Below are 16,387 nucleotides of genomic sequence, written 5' to 3'. Positions count from 1 at the left end.
GATAGACTTTTGTATGAGCCAGGAAATATAGTGGTATTCCAGCAACTTCCATCTGCTTTGTAAAATTATTGTCTTTGTCGATAGAATCTGATAGGGATGTATAGTGATGTTTCTGGATAAACAAAAAGGATCTTACTCTATAATGAAAACATTTATCTCTGTAGGAATCATATCCATAATGTTGTCAGACACCAAAAATAACTGGAGCCTGTCAGTGGCAAAAACAAGCACTTGCACTTCAATACTTCACCGATTCCAAATATTTTTAACATTATCATATCATTTACACCCATAATTGAGAAAAAAAAAAAAAATCATGCAGTAATCCTTTAAATCTAGCTTGTTGAAGATAAACCAGGTGAAACTCGCTACGGATTATCTTTTAAAAAGTGTTTATTGAGGCCAATCACATTAAGATACATGACAAACTCAGTAGTGGAGGACCAACTTCCTCCTAAAATGCAAATTAAAAGTATTCTGTTTAAAACAAATCCCTGATTTAAAAAACAAATAATTTGAACGTTTGAAAGGGCAGTACCAATACAATCAACCGATCCCTGATCATATACACCCACCACACAACCTATCAACTCTCCAATCTGTTTCACACACGCTGCTGTAAATCAGTGCATTTAGACTACACAAAATCTATTGCTAAATACTGTTTGATTGCAAAGCAACAGAAAACATGTGCAGCTCAGATTTTTGTCTCTCATAACTTGGATTTGTAGCTTTGCTCTTCAACATGTTGCTCTGGTGCAGGATGTGCTTACTTGGATTTAGCAAAGCCCACTCTGTTGTTGTCTCGGTCAAAGACAGTATAGTACTGACCGATGAATACATCTCCCAGAATCCACAGGGGCCCTGCGGGGGCGGGAATATCCAGACCCATGAAGCCACTCAGACAAATGGTCTTTCCAGCCTGACTCTCCTGGATGACAGGAAGCAGGAAAAGGCACAGTCAGAGACAAGGCAGCTGGAAGGTTTTAATGATATAAAATAATACGTAAAAATATGACAGGGTTCAGTGTAAGAAAGTCTGGAGGACTGAGAAAAACAAACAACGACATGAATCTCTGTGTAATCACTGCTCAGACAACAAACCAGCCTCCTCCTGCCTTTGCCAAACAAAACAAAGCTGCGCTTGTTAAGGTTTTTTATGACGCAACACACAGTCACAGTGTTGTATTGTTGCTGCAGGAGCTGATTCTGTATTGCCCCCTGCTGGACAATAAACAACACAGTCTCTCACCTTGAGGATGTACTGCTCTCCGGTCAGACTGTAGCTCTGTCCGCCTACGTTGAAGGTGATAACGGGCAGTGATGGGACCTTGTCACAGTTTACCATGTACTGAAACAGAACCAGCATTCATTTCAATGTACAGATCATTTACCAACCTCATGGCTTTAACTAAAAACAGACATAACTGGAGGATTAAAGCATAAAACTCAATTCATTTTGAGGCAGTTAAATTTGATTCCACAGTGGTACGTGGACACCTACATAGAAATATGAAAAACAGGTCAAGTAACACATGAAAGATAAAAACACAGTACATGGAGAGTGGAAAAATACAATACAATAAAAAGGAACCTAAAAAAGGAATTCAACTCATAACTATTTGAATGTAGCCATTATTATTTCAACAGACTCAGCGAGCTTGATTAAATCTTTGTAGGGCTGCAACTATGATTAAAATGATGATTATTTTCTCGATTAATTGGTCTATAAAAGGTTTAAAAATGTGCTCAAGGTCAAAACCAACATATTTACTAATCACATAAACAAAAAGCAGCAAATCCTCACGAATGAGAAGTAAGTTTAGGGACTGTTGCCATTTTCGCGTCAAACAAAAGACAAAATGATCGACTGATTATCAAAATTGTTGCCAGTTATATGTTTCTGTCAATAAATCCTTTCGTCTCTAGATCTTTGGTCCACTGGATGGTTCTTGTTTTCAGTGTGAGACTCACAGTTAAGTCTGCAAAGTCTGTGCCTGATTCCCAATTTATTTAATGTGACAATACATTCATTTACATTATGTATTATTATAACTTAAAATCACTTTTCTGAAAAGTCTGTTATATACTAGCATGTAGAAACTCAATCACATTAAGCCATGTCACAGATTTATTTAAGACGCAGCTTTGGCAAATTGTTTGTAATCAGAGGTACGGGCAACAATAATGCGAGGATGAATGGTGTCATGATCATTTGTTCTACTGATTGGTTGCTGAAAGTCAAGAAGGCGGAGCTTATCTAATCTGAGCCAGAAGACAAAGACAGAGGAGACAAATGACCCTGGGGTATTTGTTTTTAGTATCCGAGTCTGTTTGTCAATCTAAATGAAGTGAAACCAGTGCTGAGCTCAGCAGTGTAAAAGACCAGAGGACTGAGTCCTGCTCCTACCATCCAGTCGAGAGTTTTGATGTTACAAGACACAAGTGAAATGAAACTCTGTTCAGGTAAGGCACCTTTTCTTGTTTGTTTGTGATGGCCTGTTAGGAGCTGGTACAGCCATAAGGCTTAAAAGGTAATTAATTTTGAGAAATACCTGTGCAGCGACACAGGTGACAAGTGGCATCTATTTTTTACAACAAAGTGAGAAGATAACTTGAACAGGTGTATTTTATCTTTTCTCTCCTTTCTTTCAGCCCTTCATCTGTGCTTTCAGGTGAGGTCTGCTGTGTTTATCTCACCTCTCCCTGGATGAGTGGGATGGCTCCGATGGCTTTCTGCAGGGCCTTGACCTCGGCAGAGGGGCCGGTGATCAGAGACGTCCCAGTGTCAACGATGGCCTCGCAGCCACCCTTACACAGGCTCAGCTGAGTGCCCACAACTAACCTGTTACACACACACACACACACACACACATATATACACATGTTTCAGTATTCAATATTATCATAACAGCATCACTAAAGAAGGCATGTAGCAAGGCTATAAAAATAATTTTAACAATTTACTAATCTGTTGATGATATTTCAGTTATCATTTCATCTAAAAGGGCAAGAAAATAGTGAAAAATGCCCATCACAGTTTCCTGTTTCAGAAACTAAAAACATATTCATTTACAGTGATACAGAACAACAATATCATGACTTGTGAGTGTGATATTTGAGCACTCACTCGTCCATGTGGATCTGCCAGTAGGCCTGGCGTGTGATGTTGACGTAGTTGAAGTCACCGGTGTAGTACTTGGGGTCGGTTCCTCCCAGCAGCAGCTCACCGCCAGGCGCTGTGTCTGGGTTCCTGAGGAGAGAGAAGACATGAACTCAAACCTCACTGTCACCTTGAAAGACACACAGGGATATCACTGAAAATGAAACACAGCACTAACAGTTCTTGCAACACGTAATAGTCTAATGCTTCAAACAGTTCCATATTTTGGAGGAGAATACTGACTCCATCTCCTGTGAAAAATATCTGGCTCTTTAGCAGCTAAATGCTCCAACTCTCTCCACCAGATAATCACCAGCTGTGTCTGTCTGCAGTTTGGCACTGAGCAGGTCATGTACAGTGGATTCATCAGAGCTTGTTGAATGATACAGTAAAAGGCTGCTGGACATAAAACCAAAATAATGAGCTACAAGATCCTAAAAGGGTAAATTTGACCAGTAAGATTCATAGATTTATAAAAAGCTTAAGATAAAAAGTTGAGCATAAACAAAAACATTCAAAAGACTGAGTTTGCATAAGCACAAGACATGTTGTCATATGTTTTCTACTTTGACTGTGTGTAATCACCAGGCTTGTGAGAACGATCCACCTGTACATTATTCCTATCTACGATTATCAGTGACCCTCTACTGACACAGACACAGACACACACAGACACACACACACGCCACTGGTCTTGCTTTTGTTTCCACTGTGATCACCTGCTCTGATGAGTCACATTTGGCACTCATCAGATGGTCGTACTAAAAACAACATTTTGTCAATGGTTGTCATCACATTGCAACAGGGACAGCTACATCAAACACAGTAACAGAAACCATCAATTTACTACTGCATCTTCATCAACCCGTTAGTCCAGACCCCTAATTACAGAGGAGGCCATTCAACGTGAAACACAACACGCAGCCAAGCAGTGTGAAGAAATAAAAAAACAAAATAAAACTACATATAGAAATTTGATGCCATTTTGTGCCACTAACTTATTTTATTATCATCTGACCTTAAACTGCTCACTTCACTCTGCCACCAAACAGCATTTGAAAATGACACGGTTTGTCCCACTGCAGCTCTATTAATGACATATTTGAGAGGTCCTGGATCTAGCGGCAAAACCTCACAAAGTTAAAGTTCCAGTGTTGTACGTTCTTACTGCTTTATACAAACCAGAGAATTCTGGATATTGAAAAGACAACACTGCTCAGATGCCAGTACAAACGTCATCATCTTTATCTGATGTCTGGCAGGCAGGTGCGTTTGCGGGACAGACAATGAAAAAGCTGTGTTCAAATATCAATTTTGTTCCACTTAACACTAATTGACATGTTAACATCAGCATCACCAAAAAAAAAAAAAAAAAAAAAAAAAAAAGTCTTAGTCACAGGTGTGTAGGATTAAAAAGTGTTAAACAAAGAATCCTGCACACTCTCCATCTGTACTCACTTTATTGAGTTTCCTTGTTAGTTTCTAAAGGTCTGAGGACCCTGAGTGGGGATTTGACAGAACAGAACAAACAGCTGAACAAGATCAGCAACAATCCAATCCAGACCAGCCCCCCCCCCCCCCCCCCGTGAGATAGGTGCTTGTTAGTGGAAATAAGGCCTGTCTGCAGTCCCACCTGTTCAGGTAGAAGGAGAAGACGTTCTGCTCCACCTTCTTCTGGCTCATGATGTTGTCAAAGACCGGTACCACCCCGTCCACAGAGATGCGTGGGTAGGCCATGCCGAGGATCCCATCAAACTTGGCTGCGATAAAGGCCACACCAGGCTGCTTGATGGCTTCTCCAAAAAGCTGCTTTTCCACTGAAATGTCTCCAATCTAGAAATAGGAATAAAAAAACACACACACACACACACACACAAATTAAGAGAATTTCTTATAACTGCAGTTCACTGTGATGATGATAATGCATGAGATGAGCTTACCGTGCATGTGTCCTCACTGAGGTAGCCTGACAAACTGCCTGATCCATACTGGATGGCAAAGGCAGTGCCGTTCTTCACGTATGTGCTGGACTTGGCAGAATTATATTTGTGGATGGAGCACTGCAAAAATAGATTGTATCATACTGTAAGTCAGACTTTACAGAGACAAATTCAGTACAGGAATATAATTTTCCTACATGAGGACTTACAGCATGCAATGTCTAAGAGGGAGCAGTGAACGGAGGGCACCCACAGGTTGGAGGAACCAGTGTCAAACACCACACTGAAGGTCTGAGGAGGGGTACCCAGGGAAATGTCACCATAATACTGGGCCTGAAGAGGAAGAAAATATTTATATTTATGATTATCATTAACAACAATCATCAGGTTCTTGAAAGCTTGTTGAGACTTTGTTTCGGATTTCCAGGACTCAAAACTGATCTTTAAAAACCCACCAGTAAAAATAAATCCAACTGAGAGAACACCGGACTCTGCAGCTCAGGAGAATGCCAAGAATAATCTCTTGAGGCAGAAAATCATTTGTATCACAGCAGATAAAGTGAGCAGCTCTAATGATTAAAACAATGTCAACAAGGTTTGACCATATAAAGCCAGACAGTCACTCAGTCAGTCTCACTGCTGATGAGTGCCTTTCAGCCGTCGGTGTCAGCAAATGTTATTAGGACACAGGTCGAATAGTTACTGAGTCATGTCAATAAATCAGCTGTTTTAGTTTAACAATTACACTGAACGAGGCAAATGATTACTTCATAAATTTCTGAGCTGAAGAAAGCTTCCGTTTCATGTGACTGAAAGCCACACGGGTCAAAACTGTTGTTGCTAAATCCTGCAAGAATTTTTGTCAAGTCATTCAGGCCTCAGAGAAACTTCCCTTTTCTCAGCAAAATGTAGAAGTTGAATATCTTTGTGATTTATTCTGTGACTGACTGAACCAAATGGAAGAAAATGCAACATATTTTTTCACTTATCTCTCACAGTATCTACCCGTTTAGATCGATTTGGTTTCGTATATGCACATTTTGAATCATCAGTCTTGAGATTTCTACCACCTCACCAGTACAGCAGATTTGTGTTGCATAATTCATAAGCATTACACTTTAAATATTAGAAATATAAAAACTGTCTTTGTATTTGGCTGAAAAATTCAATCTCACAACCTGAATTTTGATATGTACAGAGCAGTGCAGTTTACAGTTGAAAAATAAACTCGTCTGTGCTCTCTGTTGAGAAAACTTAAGTGATCACTATTTCTAAACAAACTTTAACATGTTTGACAATTCTGCTCTGCAACTGTAACTTATCAGCAGATATGTGCACCAACACCTATGATAACAGGGTTTATGCAGAGTTCAGAGTTAAATAACTTAAGATTTTTAAAAGACACTTTAAAAACACACAGAATAACATTTAATACCTGTTGCGCCATCATATCAGTATGAAAACCGAGAGAGACGATACTACAATTAGAGAATATAGAGAACTGTTATTAATTATTGTCAGATCACATTTTTAGTACTTCCCTGCAATATAGAACGATAATTACCACTGAAATAATTAAATTAAGGCAACCTGAATAAATGAATAGATGGATTCATAAATTAGAAATAATTACTTTCAGAGTTGCCACAATTTGTTGATTAGCTGTTCAGGCCACTAACAACCCTTGATAATTGATTTATCCATTTCAGTCAAACAGTATCTGGTTTGATGTAAATACTTTGTTCTGATATGCAGGTAAAACAAAGGAAAAAATGCCAGTGAGAGAAAATATTTAAGATTTCTGTAAATGAAATGAATGACTTCTTAACACCATCTAAGGCCTTTCTTGAGAAAACTGAATTCAGTGCTTTTAAATACTTTTTAAGATCTGCAGATACCCTGGATTAGCCGATACTGATAGAAGTATCAGTAACAGATGTGCTTGATTTATCTGAAAACCTTCTTGTCTCCTCTCTTATTATCTTCAGTAATGACAGCAGTCAGCTTTTTAATATAAAAAAATAATTACCCAATATGTTAAAGTAAAACTAGGAGCAAACAAACAGCACTTCTGTCAGCTGACGAGGGTAAAGAGGTTTAAAGATCAGGAGCCAACACTGACTCAGCTGTCATATGGTAAAAGTTCCTCCTCTGTCATCGTGTCAGAGCTGATATTAACACCCCCCACCCCCAAAAAACCTTGTGTCTGCAGGAGATTTACTGCTCATGACAGGCAAGTCTAATTTTCCATTCAGCTGGGAGGATTTACAGAAAAGGGCCAAGGCGGTCAAAACACAAGAGGACCTTTGTTGTGGTTCTCCCTCAGCTTGGCTTTTAGCCTCTGCACTGTGCATTAGGGAAAGTGAAGACTTGAGGGTCCACAGGTCAGTGGTTTGGAGAGTTGATGCTTACGTCAAGGTAGTTCTTCAGGGTTTCTGGAGTGGGTCCATTACTGGAGGGGAAGCCAAAGTTGTACTTAAGGGAGTGTTTGTCGGCCAGAAGCTCCTCTAGTCTTGTCCCTGAGTCGGTCAACTCGCGCCTGATGGAACGGAACTTCTTTAAGGGAATTCTGGACGGGAAGAAACGTTTAAAAATGATTTAGGATTGTTAATTAACAGCCTGGTTCCAGACCTGTTAATTAGCACCAACATTTCTCATTTCTTCTGGTGATTTGAATAATGAAAGAAAAAAAAAAAACACTACTAATGAAATTCATTCTGATCATCAGGCTGCTTCATTTGTAAAATACCAACAGATTGCTGCAGCCTTACAGATAACAGCTGACCCACTTCCTGCATTCTTATCTTCACAGTGTTTTCCTGCACAGTATGTTGCAATGCACAGGAGTGCTACATTGATGCATTTCATCTGTAATGAGTTCATGATGAGTCGACTGATTGCTCAAGTATCAACATCGGTGTCTGTTTAAGTGCTTCCAGTTACTCTGTAATCATGTTGCTGATAATATCAACTTCAGTGTCTATAGCTGCTGTGGGAATTAAACATGTGACTGATGACTGTCTACACCACCATCCCGCCATATTGCTACCCTGTGGCTTCGAAAAAGCTGAAAGTACAATAAAGTCATACCAGTTACCACAGGCTGACTGGAAGCTTCCTCTTTATTTTTAGCACATGCCATAATCTGTTCATGATCACTAAAATAGGCGGCAGCTCACAGTCAGTCATTCTGCTGTCAGTTAATCTACATCAAGTTTTTGTTGATTAATTAGTCTATGAAATGTCAAAAATTAGAGGAAGCGCACATCACAAGTTCCCCTGAAACAAGCTCTTAAAAGTGCTTAATCACCTGCAACCAAAGAAAGTACTGATTAATTCATTTAGTTCACAAAATGTTTCACAAAATCAAACAGACAGGATACTGGCAATAACATAAGTCCATGAGAGAGTCCTGAGATGTTTGTTAATCTTATCCAAAGTTCACAGCTACAGACAAGCAGTCCATTTTAAGTTGGTCTGAATCATCAAAACAGAGAATGGTTAGGTGGCCTGAAAGACTCTATGGACACACCAACTCAGACTCATGTGCTCAGAGGCTTCAGCGTGTATTTGTCTGACAGGTAACAATTCGAATGTTTTAGATTTGGTTGGTTGTGTGAGAAGCTGGAGGAGGGGTGATGACATTTTGAGGTGTGAACAAGCCTCGCCCTTTATTTTCCAGAACTATCACCCAGTGAAGTCTGGAATCATTACACTGTGGCTGCAAACCAGAAACAAAGGCTGGAAACACTACCACCCTTTATACTGCACATAAATAACAAGTATCATTCTTCCTACTTGGTGTCAGTCAACCATTGATGATAAAACCTTTTATATTTTTAACACGAAGGACAATTTTCATACTCCTTGTTTTTCTCCATACCTCAGGGTGGGATGGACTTCCTTAAAGCTGAGAAGAAATAATCACCTCATCATATTTACAAATGTATAAATCTCTGCTGTTTTTTAAATCATACAACAACAAAAAACGATCCTGTAAACTGCTTAACCTCAGATATTCCACTAATCTTGGCAGAGCTGGTCTCAGGTACTGTTCGCCTTTTAAACTGAATGAACTGCAAACTGTCCACCCCTCTTTAAAACTTTATTCCCTGATGTTTTGCAGTTGTTTTATTGTGTCTTTGTTGTGTTATTTCTCTTTGCAGGTTGCGTGTTTATGAACGGTTTCTTGTTCCTCAGGTCTCTCTTGAAAAAGACTAAATAAAGATTAGAAATAAACAAAGGGTTCAAAGGTGTCGGATGACTACGGTATAAATCAGTTGATCACATGATCACATGCACAGAGCAGACAACACAGTAGCGTAAAAAAAAAACATCTAATGTTTCCTCTCTGAATGTGAACATGAAGCTAAGTGTTAGCTAACACCCTGCTGCTCTACATTAGGTGTAATGAATGTTTTGTGTCGCTGTTAGGTAACAGAGTTAACATGGTGAACGTTAGCATTAGTCAGACGTTAATCAGACGTCTTCACACAAACATTTTAACACAACATTGTGGGCTTTTTTTCTTACCGGACAAGAGCGTCGCTGCTCAGAGCTAAAGCCGCAAAAACGACCAGGAATAAACTCCTCATTATGGCAGTTGCTGAACTATAAAACCATGGACCCGACGATGACCGAGCACTTCGACTTATTGTGCACAGAACAACCGACTTTTATCAGCTGACTGTGGCGGAGTCAGCGTCACGTGAGGCTCAATCCGCTGGCGAGTGACGCAAGTTCCGGTGATTTTTCAGGCCCGTTACTTTTCCAACCCACAGGAGACTTTAGATTATGTTGGTATTTTTAATGTTTGAAATAAGATTTCATTTCTCTCTCTCTTTTTTTTTTGAATGTATCTCAACTCTTGCTCTTACAAACAAAACAAACCAGTGGTTCTTACTTTATGACAGAGACATCCTTGATGAAACCACCTGCAGTCAAATGCTCTTTTCAAAGTCTGCCCTTATTTATTTATTTAAACATTTATATTCATTGTTTGTTTGATTATTATCATTTTTTAACCTTCAACTTTATTTATTTTCCCCCCATTGTATTAATGTATTATTTTCTTCATCCCTTATTTTCTAATATTTACATTTTCTGCTGTTTATAGCTTGTACCTGATCAGCGCATTTATCTAAAAAACAAAACAAACAAACCAAAAATATTGCCTCTGAACATAATCCAGCTAGCAATTATGTTGCCACTACAATGTAAATAGAAAAACATTTTAGTAGTACATTGCTGCAGAAATACAGGCAATTTTATACAAAAATACAGTTGAATACTGTGACTGCTGAGGGTGGAAAAAGGGGTGATAGAGGATACAGCTCTGGGGGCTGCTTTGGGTTTTTAGAGTGAGGTATCTTCCCTGATGGTAGGGGGACAAACAGAGGATGTCTTAGGTGGGTTTTATCGGTGCCGATGGAGCCTGCCTTCCTCAGCAGGCGGTCAGCACACACCTCCCACGATCCTCTCAGCAGCTGAGGGGTTTTGCTGCTGTGTAATGACGAGGACTGAACAGCGAGTGGCTGCCTCGTCCCGCACATCAGAGATCAGCATCCAGGAGTCACTCTCAGTACACAACGTACACACAGTCGTGTTGCTGCAAGTAGTAGTAGTAGAGGGGAAAATCCCCTGAGGAGAACCTCCCTAAAGGATCAATAAAGTTCTTATCTATCTATCTATCTATATGTGTGAAATATATATATATGTATCTATATGTGTAACTTCAGTGAATTTCATTCAGCCCAGTTTCATCCTGGAAGACTTAAGGAAACAAACTGGGCCCAAGTATTATCTTTATATATTCATGAGGTATTTAAACCTCTTTGCCGCAAGCCTTAAAGGAAGAGTTGAACATTTTGGGAATTATCTGTACAACAGGTACGTCACTCGTTCAGCAGCATGAGGTTAACAAACACTGATTTCAACACTGACTCATTTTGTCTAATCATTGATTTGAGGATGTTTTGGTCAAATAACACGAGTCCCTCTGCTGGGCTCTCTGCAGCCTGATAAATGAAATTCTATTTAAAAAAAAAAAGAAAATTCAACGGTTTGACTAATTTAACAACATAATTAACAGAACTTTTACACCATACCAGAATGTACAGAGGATTTAAGCACTGGTTTTTCTCTGAGTACCACCAAGCCCATAAACCAGTGCAGGCTCCACAGCTCCAGCTGAAGAAATCTTATTGCTACAGCTTCCGATTACAAGACAATCGTGTTTTTCCAGCTCTGCGGCAAAAGTTTCCTGTTTCTGAACTGTTGCTTAACTGGACCCAAGTGCAGAGAACACACCGTACACATTTCTGACTCACTTTCTCAGGTCAACACAAAACTAAACAGAATCCCCTGCAGGCAAAATAAATAAATAAAAGTAACTAACTGATAAAGCCACAATTAAAATGTGCTGAAATATCTAAATAACTCTTTAAATGAGGCAGAGCTGAGTGGAGTGGAGAGAGTCCTCAAGACTCAACCACCAGGATCTACTCTCACTGAGCACTTTATTAGGAACACCTTACTAATACTGGGCAGGGCCTCCCTTTGCTCTTAAACAGCCTCAGTTCTTAATGACATGGATCATAATCCTGCTGGAAGTCACCACGAGGAGACGGAAAACTGTGGCCATAAAGGGATGAACATGGGGTCCTTCGTGTGCCAGGACAACATTCCCCACACCACTTCACCAAAAAATAAAATTCTTATCTATCTATCTATCTATCTATCTATCTATCTATCTATCTATCTATCTATCTATCTATCTATCTATCTATCTGTGTGATACATTGATTTTTGCCTTTACATTTAACTTCAGTGAATTTCATTCAGCCCAGTTTCATCCTGGAAGACTTAAGCAAACAAACTGGGCCCAAGTATTACCTTTATATATTCATGAGGTATTTAAACCTCTTTGCCGCAAGCCTTAAAGGAAGAGTTGAACATTTTGGGAATTATCTGTACATTAAGAATGGAGCTGAAGCAAGGAGGCAATTAGCTTATCATAAAGAGAGGAAGCAGCGATAAACAGCCTGGCTCCGTCCAAATAACATATCCATTTATTTGTGGGTTTTAATATCCCAATATCCTCAATACTGCAAATTTTAATACTTGAATCAACATTCAACTGTCATCGGGTGGCTAATTCAGGAGGATTCATTTCCCACTAAAGCTGTTTTCTTCTCGCATTTGTTGAGAAAATCAGATTGTATGGTCTGTTATGACTAAGTAGAGAACCATTAGAAGTGGGAACACAGTATACACAGAACTACAGTATATTCCTGCTGTTACCATCAGGGTTTACTCATACTACTCAGTGTGACTAAGGCGAATTAAAAGGGGAAATGTTATGACTCAGTGAGGATTTGCAGAATTGTATGTATCACATGGTGCAATGTTGGTGCTGATGAGGCTGTTTAAGAACCATCAAACAGGTCTTTTCATGCAGTGGCACATGTTTAATTTCCCTGCTGCTGCAGGAAATAAATGTGTACTTAGGAAATAAATGAGTCATGTTTAGGAGCGACAGATAACCTGAAATACATCAGTGTTTTGACTAATGTGCCACCATAAAGCACTCTAAAGCCTCAGAAATGTTTTCTTCCCATCAAACTTCACTTATTGTTTAATAATAACATTTACTGATTTGCACATTTTACCCTGTGATTTGTTGAAGTAAAGAATAGATGGTTGAAATGTTGTATAACCTAATTTTGCAGGATTAATAACAGTGATGAATTTAAGATTTTAATAGCATGTAAGCAATCACAACATAGCTCCAAGGTAACAAAGACATTCCCTGGTGCTTAATATTGTTATGGCTTGTACAGATGGTAATGCAGGTTTGTTGGTTGGTACAGACTGAAATATCTCAGTGACTATTGAATAGATTACCATGAAATTCTGCACAGACATTCTCAGTAACCACAGGATGAAGTCTAATGACTTTGGTGATTTGCTGACTTTTCATTGTGGTGAAGTAAGTGAAATGCCTCCGGATGAAATGAAATAAATTTGGTGATTCCCAGACTTTTCATCTTCAAAATTTAAAGTTGTCCAATTCAGAGCCAAAACAAAAACAACAACAACAACAAAAAAGGATTAAAAAACCCTAATTCACAAAACCCATCCTTGTCCTCACTTTATATGTTATACTGTTTGAATTGAGAACACTTTCTTGGATGGTTTGGACTTGTGAACCAAGTACAGGAAGTTGAGGCAGGTTCATCAATCATTAAACAACAGAAGAGGAAAAATAATTGAGAAATAAAAAAGAGAAGTAAGAAGAAGCACGTGAGGAAGTGAGGAAACGCCATGGTAATGTGGTATAGTGGTAACAAAATGAATCTGTTCATTCATTTTCCACAATCAAATGAAAAAAGCTACCAGCCGAACCGACAACACACCAACGTCTATAAACCAATTAATGTCAAGTTTAGGCAGACGCAGCAGACGCTGGTGACTCTGACAGGATAAAGGTATGTCAGGCAAAGTTCTTTAGTGCCTTTGCACTAAAACTAACCAGATCAAATTTATAAAATGTAACAAAAACATTAACTTTTAGCTGTGAAAACAATCAAATATCATTATTCAATATTCATGTTTTAGTGGTGTTTAATGAACTCCATTTCTCATAAGTCTTCTACCAAGATGGATTAAATGCCACGGCTCAGCAGAAGAGGTGAGTCCATGTGTGAGGGGTCGAGGTTAGTTCAGGCATGATTCTAATAACAGTACAGACTAAACATTGCAGAAGTTTTTAGAGATTACAATTAGAAAGTTGAAAAATGACTTTAGGAGAGTTTTATGGATGTTTTTATGGATGAAACCAAGTTATGACAACCTGCTCAGTGTCTATGCTGCCGCAGGGAACCATCACAAATCCAAAGCTACGATCATTTATTACTTGGTGAAAGAAACAGAAATATGGTTTCACATGTTTCTCTCATTTTATGACTTCTCATCTACAAGAGGTTGACAAAGTAATGTTAAAGTAACATCAAAACCTTATGGAAAAGCATGAACTTTAAATCAACTTCATCATCATTAGAAAGTTGCCACACATGCAACATGAGATGTAGAAAAAGGAAAATTACTCCAGCTGATGGGAAACTTGTGGAGAGTCATGAGAACATTTGGATCACAAGGTAAAACAACAAAGAGGAACACTGATCACAAGTTGAAACTTGAAACAGGTACGTCACTCGTTCAGCAGCATGAGGTTAACAAACACTGATTTCAACACTGACTCATTTTGCCTAATCATTGATTTGAGGATGTTTTGGTCAAATAACACGAGTCCCTCTGCTGGGCTCTCTGCAGCCTGATAAATGAAATTCTATAAAACAAGAAAATTCAAACTGTTTGACTAATTTAACAACATAATTAACAGAACTTTTACACCATACCAGAATGTACAGAGGATTTAAGCACAGGTTTTTCTCTGAGTACCACCAAGCCCATAAACCAGTGCAGGCTCCACAGCTCCAGCTGAAGAAATCTTATTGCTACAGCTTCCGATTACAAGACAATCGTGTTTTTCCAGCTCTGCGGCAAAAGTTTCCTGTTTCTGAACTGTTGCTTAACTGGACCCAAGTGCAGAGAACACACCGTACACATTTCTGACTCACTTTCTCAGGTCAACACAAAACTAAACAGAATCCCCTGCAGGCAAAATAAATAAATAAAAGTAACTAATTGATAAAGCCACAATTAAAATGTGCTGAAATATCTAAATAACTCTTTAAATGAGGCAGAGCTGAGTGGAGTGGAGAGAGTCCTCAAGACTCAACCACCAGGATCTACTCTCACTGAGCACTTTATTAGGAACACCTTACTAATACTGGGCAGGGTCTCCCTTTGCTCTTAAACAGCCTCAGTTCTTAATGACATGGATCATAATCCTGCTGGAAGTCACCACGAGGAGACGGAAAACTGTGGCCATAAAGGGATGAACATGGGGCCCTTCGTGTGCCAGGACAATATTCCCCACACCACTTCACCACCACCAGCCTGGACTGTTGACACAAGGCAGGTTGGGTCTATGGATTTGTGCTGCTAATAGTAGTAAATCCCTGCAGCCAAGTCTCAAGATAATTATCTGTAGTATATTGTGGTTTATGAGAATGAAAGCTGTATATTTCAATTGTACTGTGTGTGTGTAAAAGCCCAATTTGGGACAAGAGTTGAAAATTAGCAATAGCTATAAAACAAAACAAAAAAACAAACAAAAAAAAAACATTTGGTGGGCAGACTGCAACCAGAACAAAAGAGGCTGTCACAACAGCATCTTAATGCCTTTACAGTCACACACCAGATCTTGAGAGAAAGTATTGTCCAACATGTCGTACTGTTTTAAATGAAAATGCTGGTAAACATGTTTGTATTGTTCTAAGCTGTCTATACATTTCTTTTGTTGCTGCTTGTTTCTCTGCTCTTCACTTCCCTTTAACAAGACATACACACTGCAATAATTACATCAGTCTGTCTGTATTCTGAAAAACATACACTTTAGATAAAGAACTCCATTCATAAATTATTCATGATGAAGTAAAACTGGAAGGCAAATCTAAAAATCCTGCAGAGCATTGCAGCCTGACTGTTGAAAGAATGCACACAAAAACAATGGGCATTACAGTAAGCCCTCTGTGGTGGTGTGGTTGTGCCTGGGAGCAGGTGGTGAAGAGTCGTGTGCAGAATGAAGGGAAAAGAGAACAGATGATCCTGTGCGTGGAGCCATTGATCAGGCTTAAAGCACTTGTTCTGAAATGAGATTCTGGCCTTTCGTTATTGATCTTTTTATAGAAAACAGAAAATGAACCTGGAGATGTTTGTGTCAGTTCTGCCTGTTTAGATGGCTATAAAAAGACCACCTGCACCAGAAATAGTTCAAAATAAGACGCTTGTGTGCTGCTGCAGATGATGCTGTCACTCATGCATTCAGGCTTAAAATTGCCAATTGCTTTGTAGTTAAACTCTGCCATCTTGTCAGAGCTGGTGAATCATAAATCGAGCACTCTCTCACTTCTTTGTCTAACACATTTCCACATTTGATTGGGCCTTTTTAGATACTTAAACACTCAAACACTGAAACTTTTAATCAGCCCAACGTTCCCCCCCAAAAAATGTGCTGATGATAATGATGCTGTAATTTGCAGTTTCTCTGTGTCTTGCAGTGTTCCTCACTGACTCTCTTAGGAAATTAAACGACCTAAAAAAAACAAAAAACCAAAAGTCCTTGTTAGCTCTTTAGCGGAAAACACCATTAGGAAAA

General features: G+C 39.0%; 1 protein-coding gene across 1 annotated transcript; it reads right to left on the bottom strand.

The window, feature by feature from the left end:
• Nucleotides 1–375: 375 nt before the first annotated feature.
• On the bottom strand, nt 376–9,805 carry ctsd (cathepsin D). The gene is given in 9 exon segments (XM_051075659.1): nt 376–931; nt 1,253–1,351; nt 2,701–2,845; nt 3,131–3,253; nt 4,797–4,996; nt 5,104–5,246; nt 5,313–5,436; nt 7,516–7,672; nt 9,637–9,805. Coding segments are annotated over 9 exon segments (1,215 nt in total). The 5' UTR covers nt 9,699–9,805; the 3' UTR covers nt 376–769.
• Between the last annotated feature and the right edge of the window lie 6,582 nt (nt 9,806–16,387).

The sequence above is a fragment of the Lates calcarifer genome, linkage group LG2, assembly GCF_001640805.2.
Source record: "Lates calcarifer isolate ASB-BC8 linkage group LG2, TLL_Latcal_v3, whole genome shotgun sequence".
NCBI classification, from domain to species: domain Eukaryota; kingdom Metazoa; phylum Chordata; class Actinopteri; family Centropomidae; genus Lates; species Lates calcarifer.
This window is presented reverse-complemented; position numbering and strand designations above follow the sequence as displayed.